Source organism: Pinus tabuliformis, chromosome 3_1, assembly GCF_031772625.1.
Source record: "Pinus tabuliformis cultivar Carrire ecotype Pingquan chromosome 3_1, CPIR1, whole genome shotgun sequence".
NCBI classification, from domain to species: domain Eukaryota; kingdom Viridiplantae; phylum Streptophyta; class Pinopsida; order Pinales; family Pinaceae; genus Pinus; species Pinus tabuliformis.
The window spans coordinates 156,705,841-156,725,764 of NC_142301.1; the positions used below are offsets into that span (position 1 = coordinate 156,705,841).

A 19,924-nucleotide genomic window follows, 5' to 3' on the forward strand; every position below is an offset into this window, starting at 1 on the left:
ATTGTATATGTTTAATAATGAAAAAATAAAAATCATGAGGGGTATCGTTTTTACCACATACCTCTCAATTTATTAGTGCAGGGGAGTGCCATTAAATTTCTGTTATGAACTCGTTGCAGTGGGAGATATTTTTATAAGAAAAATTGCAGCCTTGTCGGACAGTTCTTGCTTTATTGTTTCATTGCTTATACATGGATATTCAACTCATACAAAAGGTTGTATCGATCTGGTTGGTATTGAGAGTACTTGGTCTCAGGTTGTATCGATCTGATTGGTTTTCAGAGTACTGGGTCTCAGGCCTTTTGCAGTTTGGTTTGCCTTTCATAATTTTTAATGATGTAGAACTTTCATTCTGTGTCACGTAGAACTATCACTCTGCAAGTACAGTTTTACTATTAGCTTTGTAAATATTTTTCCTTAGCAATAGCTTATGGCTTGGACAAGAAGGGTGGAGAGGAAAATATTGTTGTTTTTGATCTTGGCGGTGGCACGTTTGATGTCAGTGTTCTGACTATTGACAACAGAGCTTTTGAGGTTTTGGCTACAAACGGTGATACCCATCTTGGAGGTACTCTGTCTGAACTCTGTCTGGCAGTTTTACATTATGAATTTGAATACGTGCACAGTTTTACATTATGAATTTGAATACGTGCACAGTGGTTATGATTGACTTTTTTGGTTGGCTTTCGATCTTTGAACTTACCAGGATGTACACTAATATGCAGGTGAGGACTTTGACCAAAGGATAACATATTTCATCAAATTGATCAAGAAAAAGCACGGACAGGATATTAGTAAGGATAGCAGAAATGAAATAAGACATTCAATGTGTTCCTTGTAATATAGATATAAACAAAACATCTAAAGAAAAGTAATTGCACAATGATCCAGTCCAAGAAAACAAGGTTTTCCACAAACCAATTAACTCTTCTAGAAAAATTCAAAAATTCCAATTAAATAATCCTATCGGCCTCTCTTTGTACCTTTTGGACAATTGCTAGTTTTAACAGCCTAAGTACGCATATGGCAGTTACATACTCTTTGAAATTCCGAGTCACTTGCTTTTGGACCATATACCATGTCCTTTATACTTTGTCCTTACATGTTAATATAATTAATCAATTTAAAAAGGAGGATAATGTTAAGGATAGACCCAAGATTTTAAAATTTCTTAAATGTACACACCATTGGAGGATCTTGGGAAGGATATTGCATAAACTTTATCTATAAAGGGATAAATTGGACCATATGGATATGTTGGTTATGGGTAAGGTACGGTGAGACTGCCAAATACATTTTCAAAGTAAAGTAAACCTAGTGCCATAAAGGACTTCAAGAAAAAAATAATTTGTTAAAGTATCATTCATTTTAATTGAAATTAGAAGAGGTTAGTTAAAGTATCAAATTTATAATCATTTATTTTGATTAAAGTTAGGTTGAATTATTTTGATTAAAGTTCGATTGAATTAATTTGAGGAAAAAAAATTATGATAATTTAATTTAATATTATTAAAATTAATTATTTATAAATAAAATTAAAATTAAAATCAAATTAATTATTAAATATGAAATAAGTATTAAATTAAAAATAAATAAAAGCATAGTTTAATTTGTAGATGAAATGATTTTTTTCACGACATTTTTTCTGGTTAATTTTAATCAAAATATGACAAAATTTTTCAAAAACTTGAGTTTAAATTGATTAATATGCATAATTCGAGTGCCCTAGGGGTTTTTCAAGCCACTAAATCTATTTATGCATTCAAAAATGTATTTTAAACAACAACAAAAACCTAAAATTGTGTTTTTTGGAAGCTCTAGGAAGGATGGCACGGAGGAGATGATGGAAGCGACCAGACGAGGGTTAGGGTTTTCCCTGAAGCTGGCGACCTGAAGTTTTGACAGTTTTTCTACCCCCGTGACCTGGATTCTATTCTAACCATGGGTCGTCTCTGTTTTCGTACAACCATCCGCATTTTCTCCCTTTCACCGTTCTCTGTCAAGGGCAGGCACTCCCCAAAGCTCCCTCTCCCGTTCTTTCCACCTGCTTCCCATCCTCAACAGCGACGGGCATAGATTTTTTCGAGACGACAACTAGCGTAGGTTTGTCAAAACGGTTATGGAGGACTTAGTAGATTATTCGGAGGACCCTTTGGAGGGCACCCCCATCTGGACAACTCCTCATTCAAACCCATCGGTCCTGCATCAATTTTCCAACGAGCTATCGGACGAATTAGAAATGATGCCCTCTTTTTCTGGCCCTTCGAGCTCGATAGCTACCCACCCAGTGCTCTCCTCCTCCTGGCCGCCTTTCTCATCCGCTCCTGAGCCACCGCCAGCCCAAACCCTTGTTTTCAGCTCTGAAGGAACCACTCTGGCCGGCTCATCCTCAGGCTTTGCTTCTTACCCACCTTCTGCTAGCTCAAACATCCTCCCATCGGCTCCCCCCGGTCTTTCAGCAGGGACCCCTGCGGCCTTATTCACCTCGGCCCCCCCTTCAGGCAATTTTACCTTGATTCTGCCAATTTCTGGAGCTTTCCCAGTGGGGTATTCCTCGGAGCCCGCAAACCCTAACCCTCCCTCTGCCCAGCCTTCAAGAGGTTCCCCTCAAGCCCATTTTGAGATAGGGCACCATCCAAATAAGAAGTAGAGGTGCATAAGAACAAAGGCTAAAGAAGCAATCCTCTGTTTGGGAGAGGACATCCAGTTGGGGGACTCCATGGAAACTACAGATAGGGTTCTGGTCGGCAGAGTTCGAGGAAGAAATTACACAGCGGCCAGGCTGAAGCAATGGGCAGCCGAAGTTTGGGGCCATCATCTAGCTAACCTCCCTTTCGTTCAAACCTTTGTTAAGGGTTGGTTTGCACTCAGATTTGCTTGAGCTGAGCACACTAACTAGGTCCTCTCATCTGTGTGGCACATTGAACAGGCTCTTGTCCTGTTGCGAAGATGGAATCCACTCTTTGATCTAGAGAGCGAACACCTGGGAGCAGGCCCTCTTTGGGTGAGATTACCAGGTCTTCCACTTCAGTTCTGGTCCGAGGATGTATTTCGCTGCATTGGCAATACCTTAGGCACATACTTAGACCATGACAAAGCCTATCTATCCACTGGCATGATGGCATATGCAAGAATTTTGGTGCATTTGGACACCAAGGAGGGATTACAGGAGCACATTACTCTCCAATGGAGAAATATTTCAAGATCGCAGATATTGGATTATGAAGGGGTGCCCTTCCGCTGTAGAAGGTGCCATAAGGTTGGCCATCTTTTTCAGGATTGCCCTCTTATCTCTAAGGCCAAGGCAAGGGAGACAGGCAAGGAAATGCCAGCAAGGAACCATCTAGCAAAGGAACAACCCCCTCCACCAGGAGAGGCAGAGACTCATGCTCGCTCTGAAGCAGTCCAAGGAACTCTTTCCAAAGAGGCCTCGAAGAAGCGGGCTAAACCACAGTATCGGCCTCCCTCTCCTCCGCTCACCAGGGCAAGGGCGGTTGTCAGGGCTTCGGGTATTCCGGGTAAGAACTCTTCGGTCCCCTGTTCCTCTCAAAATTGTTCTCCTTCTTATAGTTCCTCCATTATTGCATCTGCTCATGTTAAGATTAATGCAGGTCCGTCTCAGTCCCCTACCCCTGCGACCTGTCCTCTCCTTTCGTCCCTCCCTACTGTATCCCTCATCCCTCCATCCATTCCGGAACCCTCCCCTCTCCCTCCCTTGGCTCTGGAACCAGGACTCCCCCCTCCCCGTTACCCGACTCGCTCCAAGTCAAGGATCCTTGTCCCAGACCTGTTAGGCATTGGTCTTGACTCGACTCCTTTTCCTCTAAAGCTCCCTCGAGGCCGACCATCTTCCCTGTCCAAAGCTAAACTACAAGCTGGGGAGGATGTAGCTTCAGGAAGGAAAATTACTATCCACAGGGCCCTTAGAGCAGAGAACACCCCGGCTGAACCCCCCTTATGAAGATTCTCTCTTTCAACTGTAGAGGGTTAGCTAGGCCCGATAAGAAACTAGCTTTTCGAAGATTGATCATGACAAACCCTGTTGATATTATTTTCCTGCAAGAAACCCTGGGTAGTGCTGAAGCTATCTCTGGTTTGCTCATTTCGATGCTCCCGGGCTGGTCTTTTTAGGCCCTAGACGCATCCGGGAGATCTGGAGGCATGGCCCTAGGCTACAACACACGGACCATCAATCTCATTAACTGTTGGGGTGGCCCTGGGCACCTGGGGGCCAATATTTTTTTAGCATAATTGAGCACCGAGATCAGGCTCATTAATGTGTATGCCCCTTGTCACCATAGGACTGAGTTTTGGGAAAAACTCTTGAGCTCTGAGCTTCTCCAGAAGGAACCTCTAATTCTGGGAGGGGACCTTAATTTCTCATTAGGTCACTCGGAATCCTGGGGTCACCATGCCCAGTCTAACCTCCACTCAGACTTCTTTGAGTACATACTGGAAGCACACAACATGGTGGACATTCCCTTAGCAAAGTTGCAGCCCACCTGGAGGAACAACAGAGTTGGGGAAGCTAGCCTTTCCAGAAGACTAGATCGCTTCCTTCTTAAGGAAGGCCTTCTTAGCTCAGGGCTCAACCTCAGGCAATGGGTTGGCACAGGAGGACTATCAGATCATCTGCCCATCTACTTTGAAATCAGAGGAAGGATAGAAAAGCCTAAGGGTCCTTTCAAATTCAACTCTTCCTGGCTAAAAGAGGCATCCTATATTCACATGGTCAAGACCTTCTGGCAGGCCCACCCCCCTGCTGCTAGAGGGAATATTGCAGAGGGCTTTGTGGCTAATCTAAAAGAATTGAAGAAACTCTCAAAATCCTGGGCACATAATAAGAGAGTGATGGATGATAGAACCCTCCGGGAGACCAAAGCAGAGATTGTTGTTTATGAGAATGACAAGGGGGGAGTCTTCTCCTCTCCTGATCAAAAGGAAAAGCTGCAATCTCTATATGCCTCTCGAGGCAAAATCTTAAAGGATAGAGAAGAGACATGGAGACTGCAAAGTAGGGAAATTTGGCTACTTGAAGGTGATGATAACATGAAATTCTATCACAAATTTGCAAATGGGAGGAAAGCAGTAAACACCATATGGCAGCTCAATAATGAGAATGGGATCCCCTTAAACACTTTTCCTCAGCTTTCAGCCATGGCTACTTCATACTTTAAGCAGATTTACAGAGCTCCCACCAATGTCTCCCTAGCGGAAATCATTCGAGTAGCCCAACTATTCCCCCGCTTTGTGGATCAAGAGGAGGCATTGGATTTGGTAAAGGAGGTCTCGATGGGCGAACTGGAGGCCACTCTCAAGTGCTTCAAGAGAGACAAGAGTCCAGGTCTGGATGGCTGGACAGTGGAGTTTTATCTGACCTTCTTTGAAACTATAGGCCCTGATCTTCTCAAGGTAGTTGAGGCCTCTAGGAGCGAGGGCAAGATGTTGGAAGCCTTCAACTCCACTTTCATTTCTCTCATCCTGATCCAAGATGTTTTCTCTTATAGATGTATAGAAAAGAATTGCATATAAAATTGTAGCTTAACACATAAATGTGCACATTTGAAAAGAAGAAGAAAACACATAAAAAGGCACAAAAGAGAACACCAAGGCTTGATAACAGAGTTCGTCCAATTTGGACTACGTCTCCGGGCCTAGCTCAACAATGGGGAGGCCTTTCTTATTAAATGGCATGAATAAATAGAATTACATTCATCAATCTGTCCATAAAGAGGCTTATACCTCCAATCTGCCTGATGGCTATGAAATGAATGCTTGAGATGGAGTGGTGTGCAACACCAAAGCTTCCCACAGCTGTAGAAGGGACTGGAATTGTGTAACTATTCAAAACAGCTCAACAGATGCTCTCAGCCTCTACGAAACAGCGTGCTGCAACCATTAAAATTGCCTCCTTCCATGCTCTTCCATTGATCCTCTTTTATAAAGGATTTTCAGACAAGATCCATTTAAAACAGGGCATGCCTAGTTAATAAGAGAGGTTGGTAGAGTGGAAGGATCGGCGGGCGCAACCATTCCTGAAAATGGCCTTTTATCATTACTTTGATAAGGATTCAAAACCTCGAAAAACACTGCAAATCTGCCCAAAAACCATATGCCTGGACCTCAAAAACCATTAAATCGAGCTTATAAGCATATACATATATATATATATATATATATATATATATATATATATATATATATATGACCACCGTTTGCGATTACCTCCGATCGACCAATCCGATCTGATCGGAGATCAACGATTGGGGATTCCATGTCCCAATGCTTAAGTCCGTCCTCATGCGACCTCCGATTGCGATTTGCCTGTAAGGCTTTAAGGCCCATTTCTAAAGGAAATTCCTCTTTTCCTTAAGGATTGGAGAACCCTTCTTTTTGCAATAACTTCATCATACGGACTCAGATTGAAGTAATGTTTGCGTCGTTGGAATCAGAAAGACAAGATCTACATTCTGGTCTTGAGTTGACTTCATTCCGATCACTTTGATTTCTGAGTTTCCATGCCATTGTATCTGAAGATCCACCTGGATCAATCCTCCCCATTGAGGAGCTTTTGGACCGCAAAAAGATTTTCATTATTCAATTGGAAAGTGAGGGTACTGTGCCCTCACTTTCTCTTTCTCCAGCCATCTGGCCTTGCTAGGATGCATTCCCTTGAATCCAACTCGAAGGTATTCTACATCTCCTCACCGTGAAGTCCTAGTTCTTTTGTCGAGGATGATGTCTTCAGGTAACTCATCGAGATATTCAGGTGCAAAATCATCGATGGTAGGAATTGTGCCCACCTCATCATTGTCCATGATCAAAGGTGGTTCATACAGCTTCAGGTTCTCCACATTCACTATTGAGTACATCTGCATATATACCGGCAAGTCAAGACGAAAGGCATTGTTCCCAATCTTCTCCAATATGGTGAATGGTCCATACCGGATTGGCCGCAACTTCTTTCCTTCCCCCTTCATCCTGTCTTTGTTGATGTGGAACCACACCTTGTCGCCCACTTAGAATTGATGGTCAAATCGGTGTTTATCATGTTGAGCCTTGTAACGGGCTTGACTCTTTTCCAACTGTTCTTGCACTGCTTGGTGAATCATTTGGATTCACTGAATGAACTGCTAAGCTTTGTCTTTATCATTACATCCACTGGAGCCATCCTCCCTTCCAAAGACCATGTCTAAAGGGTCCTTTGGCAGGTAACCAAAGCATGTCTCGAATGGTGAACGTTGTGTCGATGAATGCACTGCTCGGTTATAGGAATGTTGTATATAGGGGAGATGTTCATCCCACAACTTGGGATGCTTCCCACAATAGCCTCGTAATAGGTGTACCACGGTACAGTTAACAACCTCTGTCTGCCCGTTGGTTTGCGGGTGAAATGCCATGCTTCTTTTTAGTTTGGTGTCCATCATCCTCCACAAGCTGGTCCAGAACTCTCCAAGGAAGCGAGAGTCTCAATCTGACACAATTGATGTGGGTAATCCAAAGTGGACCCAAACATACTGAAAGAAAAGAGTAGTCTGCTCTGCAGTAATATGCTTTTTACAAGGCATAAGAATACACATTTTGCTAAAACGGTCAACGACAACATACAAATAGTCGTGACCCTTCCTAGACAAAGGTAAACCTCCTACAAAGTCCATTGACACACTTTCCCATGGACGACTCGGAATAGGGAGTGGTGTGTAGAGCCCAAGTTTTCTATTAGAGGGCTTTGAAACAGAACACATCACACAACCCTTTACATAGCGAGTCACAATGTTTTTCATATGAGGCAAAAAACAAAATCTTTGTACATGACATAAAGTCTTTTCAACACCAAAGTGTCCAGACACAAGAGAGGTGTGGGCCTCTCGAATTACATGCACTCTTTCTCCTGTGGGAATACACAATTTACCAAGGTGATACAACAATTTCCCCTGCAAGTGATAGTTGTCCACCTATGAACCATGGGTTAGTTTTGCATAAACCTCCTTAAAGTCATCATCATTAGCATATTGTTCAACATAACTTTCAAAAGACAACGAAGCATTATGCAAAATAACAGAAGCAGAAATAGGAGGGCGAGATAGCATATCGGCCACTTTATTGCTAGTGCCCTTCTTATACTTTATTACCAGATGAAACTATTGAAGAAAGCCCATCCACTTGAAATGATGAGTTTGCTGCAACTTGGTTTGTGACTGAAGGTACTGCAAGGGCTGATGATCTGTATGGATGATGGTCTCCTTGCCGATCAGGTAGTGTTTCCACTTTTTCACACTCTGCACCAAGGCATAAAGCTCCTTGTCATAGGTGGGATAGTTTATCACAGCTTGAGAAAAATTATCAGAATGGTAACAAATTGGCTTCTTTTGCTACATTAATACAACTCCCATGGCATAATCGCTGGCATCGGTTTCGATCTCAAATGGCTGTTGGAGATCGGGTAAGGCTAAGACTGGCGCGATGCTAATTTTCTCCTTCAATGTTTCGAAGGACTTCTGTTGTCTTCCTCCCCATTGGAAGACCTGTTTCACACTTGTCAATGTGTGCAAGGGTGCTGCAATAATAGAGAAATTAGAAATAAATCTCCTCCAGTATTGGATTGCACCTAGAAAGCTACAGACGTCAGTTACACTAGTAGGCTTAGGCCAATTTACAATTTCTTCAACTTTAGTGGGATCAATTTTTAACTGACCATGACCAACAATATGACCTAGGTAACCCAAAGAGGTTTTCCCGAACTCACACTTTGACAATTTTACAAAGGGTTTTTCTTTCTTCAGCACATCAAGCACTTTCTTTACATGAATCATATGTTCAAACCAACTCTTGCTGAAAACTAATATATCATCTAAATATACAAGAACAAACTCATCAATGAAAGGTTGAAATATGTGATTCATAACCCACATAAAGCTGGCTGGAGCGTTGCAGGCATTACCATCCATTCGAATAGCCCCTGCTTGGTTTTGAAAGTGGTTTTCCACACGTCCTGCTCTGCAATTCAGACCTGGTGATAGCCACTGCGCAGATCCAATTTTGTGAAATATACAACACTTTTTAATTGATCCAATAAATCATCTATGCGTGGGAGGGGATAGCGATTTTTTATTGATATTTTGTTGAGCGCGCGGTAGTCCATGCACATCCTCCAGCTACCGTCCTTCTTGGGCACTAGAATAATCAGCAACCCGCATGGGGAGGAGCTCAGCCTGATCATGCCTTGGTCTAGCAATTCCTGCACTTGACGCTTGATCTCCTCCATTTCGATTGCTAACATTCTGTACATGTCGATATTCGGCAGAGGGGCGTCATGCAACAGGCGGATCTCGTGTTGGATCTCCCTTTGTGGAGGTACTCCCCGCGGCTCCAGAAACAATGCATTATAATCAGCAATCAAATCCATAAATTCTTGTTTATGCTTACCATCGCAGCCTTGGAACGCGTTTGCGAAATCAGCCTCCTTTTCCCTGATGACCATAAGCATACAGGCCTTGTTGGAGTTCACCAGTCGTTTCATCTGCCCAGCGCTTACAAGGCTGGCATTAATTTTGTTTTGATGAGCCCGCACTATGTACTCTATCCCATCCTTAGTGATGTGGTATTTATTCTCATGGCAGAAAAATACAGCTTTCTGTCATACAGGTAGGGGCTCCCCAATACCATGCCACAGATGTCCAACGATATAACATCCATCTCTACTTCATCCACCAGCTTAGAAGCAATCACAAATTTTACCTTGCACTGTTGGGTTACATTTAATTTAGCTTTATCATGTATCCATCCCAGTGGGTAAGGCTTTGGGTGCGGTTTTGTTTCTAAGCCAAGCTTCTTTACCAGGCATTCTGCAATTAAATTAGCTTGGGACCCTGTATCAAACAGAGTTTCTACCTTGGTATGATTTACTACAACTCTGATATGAAATAATTCAATTTTTTTTTATCATTTGAAATGGACTCATCTACAGAACTGGTGCTTCCCTGTGATTTAGAATCAACAAGAGGTGTAAAGGTACCCTTTGTTCCTGCTGCTGTGACCAGCTTCATCTCATGAATCTGATCCAAGGTCTTGTTGTGCTGATGCCACTGTTTTTTGCTTCCCTTTTCCTCCATACTTCTTTGGGCATTTTTCTGGGTGTTGCTTCCAACAGTGATCATCATCGTGGGCTTCTTTCTCGCAATGATTGCAATAAGGCCTCTCTCCCTCTTTGGTTGTTGTTGTTTTCTTGTCCTTCCCTTTCCATTTCACTTTGGATTTGCCATTGGGAGGTTTGAATGGTGGCTTTCTGGATTGGTCCTCTCTTTCATTCTTGCCCTTGTTCTCAATATGAATTGCTTTCACACTAGCTGCGTCAATAGTGGTTGGTTCAAACAACAATAATGAATGTCAAATATAACTATGCAGTGAGCCAATATACTTAGTTACAACTTCAGGTGTATCTAGTGCAATATCGAAATTCAGTGCTTGCTTCCTAAATTCTTCTGTAAAACTCTAAACGTCCTGGCCTTTTCCTTGCCTTAAATATTGCCTATTCATCAAAGCTTTATGTTTGTATCCTAAGGGATAAAATTGTTCCCTTAATGCAAAAGTAAAAGCAAACCATGAGGAAAAGAGCTTACCCACATTTTTACTGCTCTGCAATTTACTCTCCCACCAAACGAGAGTTGTGCTGCCCAGCCGTAGAGAGGCTAGCTGGATTTTCGACTCATCCTCTATGATTTGTTGAATCCTACAATAAACCTCAATGTGCTTGATCCAATTGCTAAGATTTTCTGCATTACTTTCACCTTTAAACACAGGAAGATCAAATTTAACGTCTAATTTTAAAAAAAAAGTTTCTTAGATGCATCCTTTGGATTTCTCTGATTATGGTGGTGAGGAGAAGAAGAACCTTCACCACCAAAAGGAGAAGGAGGGGGTTCTTCTCCATCATTCCCATGTGTTGAACCTTGTCCTTCTGGATTCCTCTCTTCAGCTTTTTCCAGTCTTATAACCAGCTGATTGATATTCTCTGCCATTGAGTAGAAAGTCTTTCTGAAATTGCACTCCTCTTCAATACGAGCTTCCTCTTTAGCCATGTTTCTTCTTCGAGGTGCACATCCTGCCTCTGGATCGAAAGGTTCTATATTCCCTTCGCCTCTTTGAAGCCTGCCTCTTGTTAGCATACAAATATGAAAATCACATCTAAAAAGTCCTGCTCTGATACCACTTGATCCAGGATGTTTTCACTTATAGATGTAAATAAAAGAATTGTATATAAAATTGTAGCTTAACACATAAATGTGCACATTTGAAAAGAAGAAGAAAACACATAAGAAGGCATGAAAGAGAACACCAAGGCTTAATAACAGAGTTCGTCCAATTTGGAATATGTCTCCGGGCCTAGCTCAACAATGGGGAGGCCTTTCTTATTAAATGGCATGAATAAACAGAATTACATTCATCAATCTGTCCATAAAGAGGCTTATACCTCCAATATGCCTGATGGTAATGAAATGAATGCCTGAGATGGAGTGGTGTGCAGCACCAAAGCTTCCCGCAGCTGTAGAAGGGACTGGAATTGTGTAACTATTCAAAACAGCTCAACAGATGCTCTCGGCCTCTACGAAACAGCGTGCTGCAACCATTAAAATTGCCTCCTTCCATGCTCTTCCATTGATACTATTTTATAAAGGATTTTCAGACAAGATCCATTTAAGAGGGGGCATGCCTGGTTAATAAGAGAGGTTGGTAGAGTGGAAGGATTGGCGGGTGCAACCGTTCCTAAAAATGATCTTTTTATCATTGCTTTGATAAGGCTTCAAAACCTCGAAAAACACTGCAAATTTGCCGAAAAACCATATGCCCAGACCTCAAAAACCATTAAATAGAGCTTATAGTCTATATCGAGTCCACGCCAAGGTCGCAGATCAGTGTTTCACTGGTCCATAGGTCCTGTTCACGGGGAAGGGTCGACCGTCGATATCGGCATCAGTCGATCGTGTCAGTCCCGCTCATATATCGCCCCGATAATGGTTCCGCCGATCAGTGTATCGCCGATCCGACTGCCCAATCGCCAATATAAATATATATATATATATGACCGCCCATTGCGATTGCCTTTGATCGGAGATCGACGATTGGGGGTTCCATGGACCAATGCTTAAGTCCGTCCTCATGCGACCTCCGATTGTGATTTGCCTTTAAGGCTTTAAGACCAATTTCTAAAGGAAATTCCTCTTTTCCTTAAGGATTGAAGAACCCTTCTTTTTACAATAACTTCATCATCCTAACTCGGATTGAAGTACTGTTTGCACCATTGGAATCATAAAGACGAGATCTACATTATGGTCTTGAGTTGACTTCATTCCGATCACTTTGATTTCTGAGTTTCCATGCCATTATATCTAAAGATCCACCTGGATCACATCCCCAAATCAGCCAACCCTGCCTCTTTCGACGATTTTCGGCCCATTTCACTGTGTAATTGCATCTACAAAATCATAGCTAAGATTATAGCCAATCGCCTGCGGCCTATTCTATCCTCCCATATCTCTCTAGAGCAGTTTGCCTTCCTCCAAGATAGGAAAATCCATGAGGCAGTTGGAACAGCACAGGAGGTCCTGCATACCCTTCAGACTAAGAAATTGAAAGGAATGATCCTTAAGGTGGATCTCTCAAAAGCCTTTGATAGAGTAAGCTGGCTCTACTTAAGAATGCTCTTAACTCATTTAGGGTTTCCCTTTGTTTTCATCAAATGGATAATGTGTTGTATCTCTAACATACCTTTCAGTGTGTTGATAAATGGAGCGGCTTCCCCCTTCTTTCACTCAGAGAGAGGTCTTAGACAGGGATGCCCTTTATCCCCATTGCTTTTTCTGCTTATCATGGAAGGTCTGAGCAGGCTCATCAAAGAAGATCACTCTAGAGGCAGACTCCAAGGAATCAAAATCACTGATGGATGCATTCTGACTCACTTGTTATTTGTGGATGATGTTTTGATATTTCTTAATGGAGGAATAGGGGACCTAACATCCCTGAAGAACTCTTTCTCCCTATTTCAGACAGCTACTGGGATGATGGTAAACTACAACAAGTCCACATTAACAGCACCCGGCTGCTCGCCCCATGAGACTCATTATGCCCTCCTTCAGTTCAACTTCACCCTTCTAAGAATGGAGGAGGGGCTTCGATATTTGGGGTACAAGCTCAAACCCCTGGGCTACAAAATAGCAGACTGGGTCTGGCTTATAGCAAAACTGGAAAAAAGGTTGAATATCTGGTATCTCAAGTACTTATCCAGGGCTGGCAAATTAACACTAATAAAAGCAGTACTGGAGGCTACTTCAGTATACTGGATGGCCCTGACTTGGATCTCGATAGGCATTCTTGCTAGAATACAAGCCCTATGCAATAGGTTCCTATTGAAAGGCAATCAATCAGGAAAAATTTTTGCATGGGTCAAATGGGAAGCTCTATCCATCCAAAAAAAATGGGGAGGCAGGGAAATTAAGAAGTTGGAGGATTTCTCCTCAGCACTAGCAGCAAAGCTAGGCTGGCAGATCATCACCTCAAATAGCCTGTGGACAAAGGTGGCCATCTCCAAATATATTGCCCCTCTAAATGTGCTGGATTGGCTAAGACAACCTATAAGAACCACATCAGGGATATCAGTAATCTGGAAGGTAGTGCTAAAATCTATGGAGATCATCAGATCGGGCCTCATCTGGAGAATACAAGATGGAAACGCTGTGAGGATCGGGGAGGATCCCTGGATAGGGTGCGGAAATGCCCACAGACTGCCTCCTGAGCTTAAAGTTTGCCTCAGGGAAGTGGGTATTACTCATATCAGCCAAATTGCAGACCCAGAACATACCTCGATATTTCAACAAGCCTGGAAATCAGCTCAAAGCCTGCTCATTCCTCTGCAATGGGAACAGACCTGGAATAGTTATACAGCGGCTTTGACTGAAGCTCAAGTCAGAATCTGAGAAGGAGTAGATGAATTAATATGGGCTCATGCAAAGTCTAGGAAATACTCTCCTAAGGAGGGTTATTTGATTCTAGCAGACAAATATAAACCTCAAGCTCTTGAGGCATGGTGGCACCTTTTATGGAAGCTTAAGGCCCCCCCAGAACCCGCCTCCTCATGTGGACAATCCTTAAAAACAAAATCCCAACAGGGGACAACCTCCTTAAGCGAGCACAGCATGGACCTTTTTGGTGTTGTCTGTGTAAAAGCAATAATGAATCTGTGGATCACCTCTTCCTGAATTGCCAGGCTGCAAAAGACCTCTGGAGCCTGTCCTCTTCATCCTTATCCACCCCTTGTAGATGGCAGGGAGTGTCACTTTACGAGGCCTGGATAAACTGGTGGGCTAGTGCAGCCCCACCTAAAACCAGGAATCTTCCCCTTCTAATATGTTGGGCTCTCTGGATAGCCCGCAACAACCTCATTTTCCAGAACATCTCGCCCCACTGGCCTTCCATATCGGCCCGTATCATGCATGATTTTAACATCATCCCTGAAGAGGATGTCATCCACCAGCCCAGATCCATCGTCCCTGAATCCATCAACCACCTGCTTCCCTGGGCTTACTTTGATGGCTCTGCTCAAGAGCAGGGCTGTGGGGGAGGGGCCTTATTGTTCTTATCAGACTCCTATTTCTTTAAACTGCAAATGGGCCTGGGAAGAGGCTCAAATAACTTTGCAGAATTATCCTCAGCCAAATTTCTCATCCAATTTGCACTGGAAAAACATTGTAGAGCTCTTCAGTTATTTGGCGATTCAAAAGTAATATGTGACTAGCTAAACAAAAAATAATTTTGTTCTGTTTTTTCTCTGAAACAGATTCTAGACGAGGCACTTTGACTCATCACTTTCTTTGACTCCTTCGTATGCTCTCACATTTGTAGGGAATGAAATTCAGGTGCTGATCACTTATCCAAAGAAGCTGCGGACATGCCTCCCGGCATCTAGCTGATCCAGGAACAGAAGGACGGGCACCATTACCAGTATTACCACCAGCCGTATATAGATGCGCTAGTCTAAAGGGCTCATGGGAAGCCTGGAACATGTTTTTCATCATAAGTTATCATCTGTAAATATTCATATTTGCTTTAAATTATCAGACACATAACTGACAAGTACTCTTTGACAAGAGCAATTTTGATTCAAATTTTTGTTGAACTAGCAATGTGCCTCCCTGCGTGGATCAAGGCACCTGTTTCTGCTTTTTTGGACTTTGCTTAAGTGTTGATAGACACTCTGCTTCTTCTACAGCATATGTAACCGGCATATATAGCAAAAAAAAACTGAAATTGCATTGCCATATATTTTGTCTATATGTTTGACTACGCCATAAATAAATGCTTTCTTTATACACTTACATTATGTGGTAAAAATGTTTAACAAATTATTTATGTTATTTTAATATAATTTATCAAAATTATATTAAGAAATATTAATGACTTCATTTGAAAAAAAAATGACTGAAACCCTAGAGTGGTAGAGTATGAAGTGCATATATATATATTTTGGTAGGTAAGACCCATGGGGGATTTGAACCAGTGACCTAACACACGAAGTGCCTTAACTATGCACCCATTCACCGTCATTCCAAAGCCCCATGGGCAAGTATGAAGTGCATATTATTATTATGAATAATTTGTATTGTTTTTTACAAAATTCTATGAGTGGTAAACTATGAATTGCATTAATGGTGGTTGAAATTGCAAAAAACCCTAGTAATGAATGTAATACACACATGAGAGATAAAGGATTGAATCAATCATATCAAATTAAAAATGTGAATAAAATGACTTATATAGTCACCATACACCACCTATTATAGGTCCTGGAATCCTCATTGGAATCCACACTATTGTTTAGAAGAATTATATGTTGTGGAAGGCTAATTTCCAAAATATATAAAGGGTCATGATTAATGTGGTTTGAATAGGGTGTGCTAAGATTTGAAACAAAGCTACAATTTTCGTTGCAAATAGAGTTACATGCTAAGGAATGTTAGTATGCAATTCTGCTCTACAAAACTCTCCCATTGGTGAATGGAGGAAGACTTGGTGGGTTTTTCAGATGACCAACTAGAGAACCTACAAATTTGGTTTGAACCAGTGGACATCCACAAGACTTTGGACCCCATCTCTCCTTTATATTTTGAGTCAAACTCTGCACTAATGAGAAATGTCTATTCAAATATTTTTGGTGAGTTGGTTCAATCTCAATATAACCATTGGCCAGTTGACTTGGCCACTTAGAGTTCGAAATTGGGGACTACACTTGCATTAACTTGTTCTATCTTACAAGTCTTGGATAGGGAGGTGTTTTCTAAGCGTTCTTTGAGAGATATTTCAAGTGAATAGAAACCACCCACACATATAGATTTGATGGGGGACTTAATATTTCCTTAGAGGAATAAACCATAAGATACCATGGAAACTCACTCTCAATTGGAAGCCATGACATTATCTACAAGAATTATTTGTTGTGGAAGGATGATTTCTAGATTAGGAGAAGGGTAATGATTAATGCAATTATAATAAGGTATGTGAAGACCTAGAATGGAGCTAGGGTTTCTACCAAAAATAAGGTTATGAGCTAAGGAATGTTAGGTTGCTATTGTGTTCTACAAACCTCTCCCATAGTGAATGAAGGAAGACTTGGTGGAATTTTTGAATGACCTACTAGAGGAGAAACAAATTTGGGATGAACTAGTGGACATACAGAACACTTTGGACCCCAAATATCCTTTAAATGTTGAGACAAAATCTACACCCATGAGAAATGTTAGCTTGGATTTTTCTGGAGAGTTGGCTTGTCCTCAATCTAGCCAGTATCCAATTGACTTGACCTCTTGGAGTTCTAAAATGGCAATCACATTTGCATAAACTTGGCCTAGATTTTGAGTCTCTCATGGAGATGGATTTTTTAAGTATGCTTCAGGAAATATATAAAGTAAGGGAAATCCCTCCCTACTTATAAATTCAATGGTTGAGTCAATCTTGCCTCAAAGGTATAAATCCCGTGCTTTTAATATGAATGACATGACTCCCCTAGACATGATGGTAGGCCATCTAGGCCATGGTTTCGATGGAGGAATTTAAAATTGCCACCAGAGCCTTAGGTTCATCAAACTAGGTTTAATAATGAGCTAATCAATGGCATTCCGTCCATTAGCACTAGAGCCTTTGCATAGAATAACTTGGGATTGGGAGGATCAGGGAAACTGCATAGACATATGAAGTGAATCAAGTGTAAAGTGGAATCCATCAACCTCCTATTTAGAGATAGTGTGAAACTTAATGAGATAATGGAGTTCAAAGAATCACCACTTGTTCATAGAATCCATAGTAGGAGAATGAGAGAAACATCGCATAAAATTTGGATAGAGGAAAACTTTGGTGCCTTTATGGGATATATGTTATGATGTATTGTCCTCATGAAGTGTTGTCTCACATGGATTTTCAAGGCTATAAAGGACGTGGAAAATATCCTTAAAAAATTAATGGAAATGGAACTCTCAGGCCTTATTTCTCAAAACATGGCTCCCAGAATTTGATGCTCACTCATCCCAACTAGATTTCATCCCTATTTGGGTAAGAATGCTAGGGATTCCTATGATTGTTTGTTAAAGTCTTTAAGGAAATTGGAAATTCACTAGGCTTGTGTTATGAGGTAGATAGGTTATCTTGGATCATTGTATACATGGGGATCATTATATATTTTTTGGGTCAATATATCTCTAAGGGATTGGCGTACTTCATTGTCATTTGAAAAGGGCTACCATTATTCTATTAAGCCCTCAACTATTAAGGGTAACCTTCAAATGCAAGAATTGTTTTTTTTTTTTCCCTAAGGAAAAATCGTAACTTTTCATTAATTAGAAAAATTACATGTAGTAGATGCATGTTGGCATATGCATTATGTTGGTCGTAGCCTTCAAAAATATATATTAGTATGTTGGTCGTAGCCATTCAAAAATATATAGTCTGTACATATTTACCATGCAGGGTATACTGATAAGTTCATGAACAAAAAATATATACAATATGTCATCTAGAAACTGTTATAATTACTGTTGAAAAAATGCAAGAAAATTTAGGGCATCTCGGCCCTCTGATAGGCCCGATCTATATAAGGCTGATGATAGTACTGACAGTGTTCATCTCCATGCTTCTCTTGAATTATCCACAAGCCTGTGTGATGTGTCATGGCCTCGTTGGAAAGTTGGTCAGCAACCGAATTACGTTCCCTGTAAATATGTTGACAGGAGATATAATTAAATTGAGCTTTTAAGATCATGATTTCATCCAATGTGTTCCTAAGAGAGTGCATATGACATGCAAAAATCTTATTGAACCAATTGATGATGATTTTTGAATCTCCGAAAATCTGAATATGATTGCATGCATGTGCAAGTGCAAAATGTAGTAGATGTCTGAGAGAGATTAATTCTTCATAGTTGTTTGTCCCCATTCCAAGACCCATTTGTATTTTGAAGTGGTGGTTTTCAGTTTTATGTAGAAGGATTCCCCCTCCACAGCCTTGTGCTTACATTGTGCCATCAAAATAGGCCCAGGGAATAGTGCGATCAATGGTTTCAGGTAAGACAACATGACCAGCAGGTGTATGATTTTCATCTGGTATTTCATGATATGCAACAACAGTTTTTGCAATGGTGGACTGCCATCGAGCCATTTTATCTCTAAAGATAATCCCATTTCTTGCAAGCCAAATAGACCAACAAATCAGTAGGGGAAGGCAGTGTACTTTAGTGTTTAGGGATGCTGCTCCCCAAAGATCCCAGGCATCTGTTACATTGTGTCCATGCCATTTGATAGTTATGGATAGGGCAGCAAGGACCTAATCCCAGATGTGATTTACCGTCGGGCAAGATAGGAATAGGTGGTCATTTGTTTCCTCTGCCTGTTGACAAAGCACACACCAGGTGGGGCCGAAGAAAGATTGATGCATTAAATTATGCCCTATTGGTGTCTTGTTACGAATGACATTCCACATAAAGAGCTTCGTGCGCCCTTTGAGCTTCCATAGCTTCCCCCACCAATCCAAGAGCACAAGTGGTCTGTGAGCAATATGAATAACTGGATAACCAGCCTTCGAGGAGTATGTGCCATGTTCAGCGGGGGTCCATATGAGTTCATTTGCCCCATATTTTATTCAGACATGTGATTCAGTCAACGCTGTGATATATTCTTCCCAATCTTGTTGCCAATGAACAGGAATGCCCAAGTACTCTACTGAAAACCATGCTTGTGAAAAAATAGTGTTGTTCCTCGGATCAACAACATGAGCAATCACATTTATATTCCTGTGTTTGAGAAATTGTATGAGGTCAAGAGGTAATCGAAACATGTTCCCACATCTCGACCAAGGGTCAATGCCAATGCGAACATATGAGCCATTGTTGATTCTCCATGCTAGTCCATTCCTGATAGTAGGCATGGTGTGTAGGATCGCTCACCAAACCATTGATATCCCAGATCGCTGCCAAGTGGGCAAACGTATCCAGTCCATGAGCTGATGTGGCCAGATGTATTTGTAATAGATTACTTATGTTTAGAGGTTGTGAGAGGTGAGGATAAGCTAACTCATCTTAGCAGCAAGTGCATGTGCGAAGGAGGATAAATCCTTTAGTCCCCAACCACCCTATTTCTTTCAAATGCAAGAATTGTTATGAATATGGTCACCCAATAAAAGGTCGTTCACTCAAGTTTAAGAGAAAATTTTGGGTTCAAAAAACCTCTCCAATTGCATAAGCATCATCACCTCTTTAGTTGGAATAAAATCTCACTCAAGCACAATAGGATCACCCCTTGGGAATCTTTCCGTAACAAGACCTCATGTACATATTGGGTAAGGAAATTCCACCCTTGTCGCCTCCAATTGAAAATTCCTATAGTCAAT

At 41.5% G+C, this 19,924-nt stretch overlaps 1 protein-coding gene across 1 annotated transcript; it reads left to right on the top strand.

Moving 5' to 3' along the window:
* Window positions 1-4,467: 4,467 nt before the first annotated feature.
* LOC149186269 (uncharacterized) lies at window positions 4,468-13,970 on the top strand. Its single transcript, XM_089409281.1, has 2 exons — window positions 4,468-5,412; window positions 13,044-13,970. The coding sequence occupies exons 1-2, from the start codon at window positions 4,468-4,470 to the stop codon at window positions 13,968-13,970; spliced, it is 1,872 nt and encodes a 623-aa protein (XP_089265407.1).
* Window positions 13,971-19,924: the final 5,954 nt, after the last annotated feature.

What these genes read in the sequence shown, in the direction of transcription:
- LOC149186269 (XM_089409281.1), top strand. Translation starts at nt 4,468, where the DNA reads ATGGTGGACATTCCCTTAGCAAAGTTGCAGCCCACCTGGAGGAACAAC. An exon ending in TAGGCCCTGATCTTCTCAAG is followed by an intron (nt 5,413 to 13,043) that starts GTAGTTGAGGCC and finishes TCCCTATTTCAG; the next exon opens with ACAGCTACTGGGATGATGGT.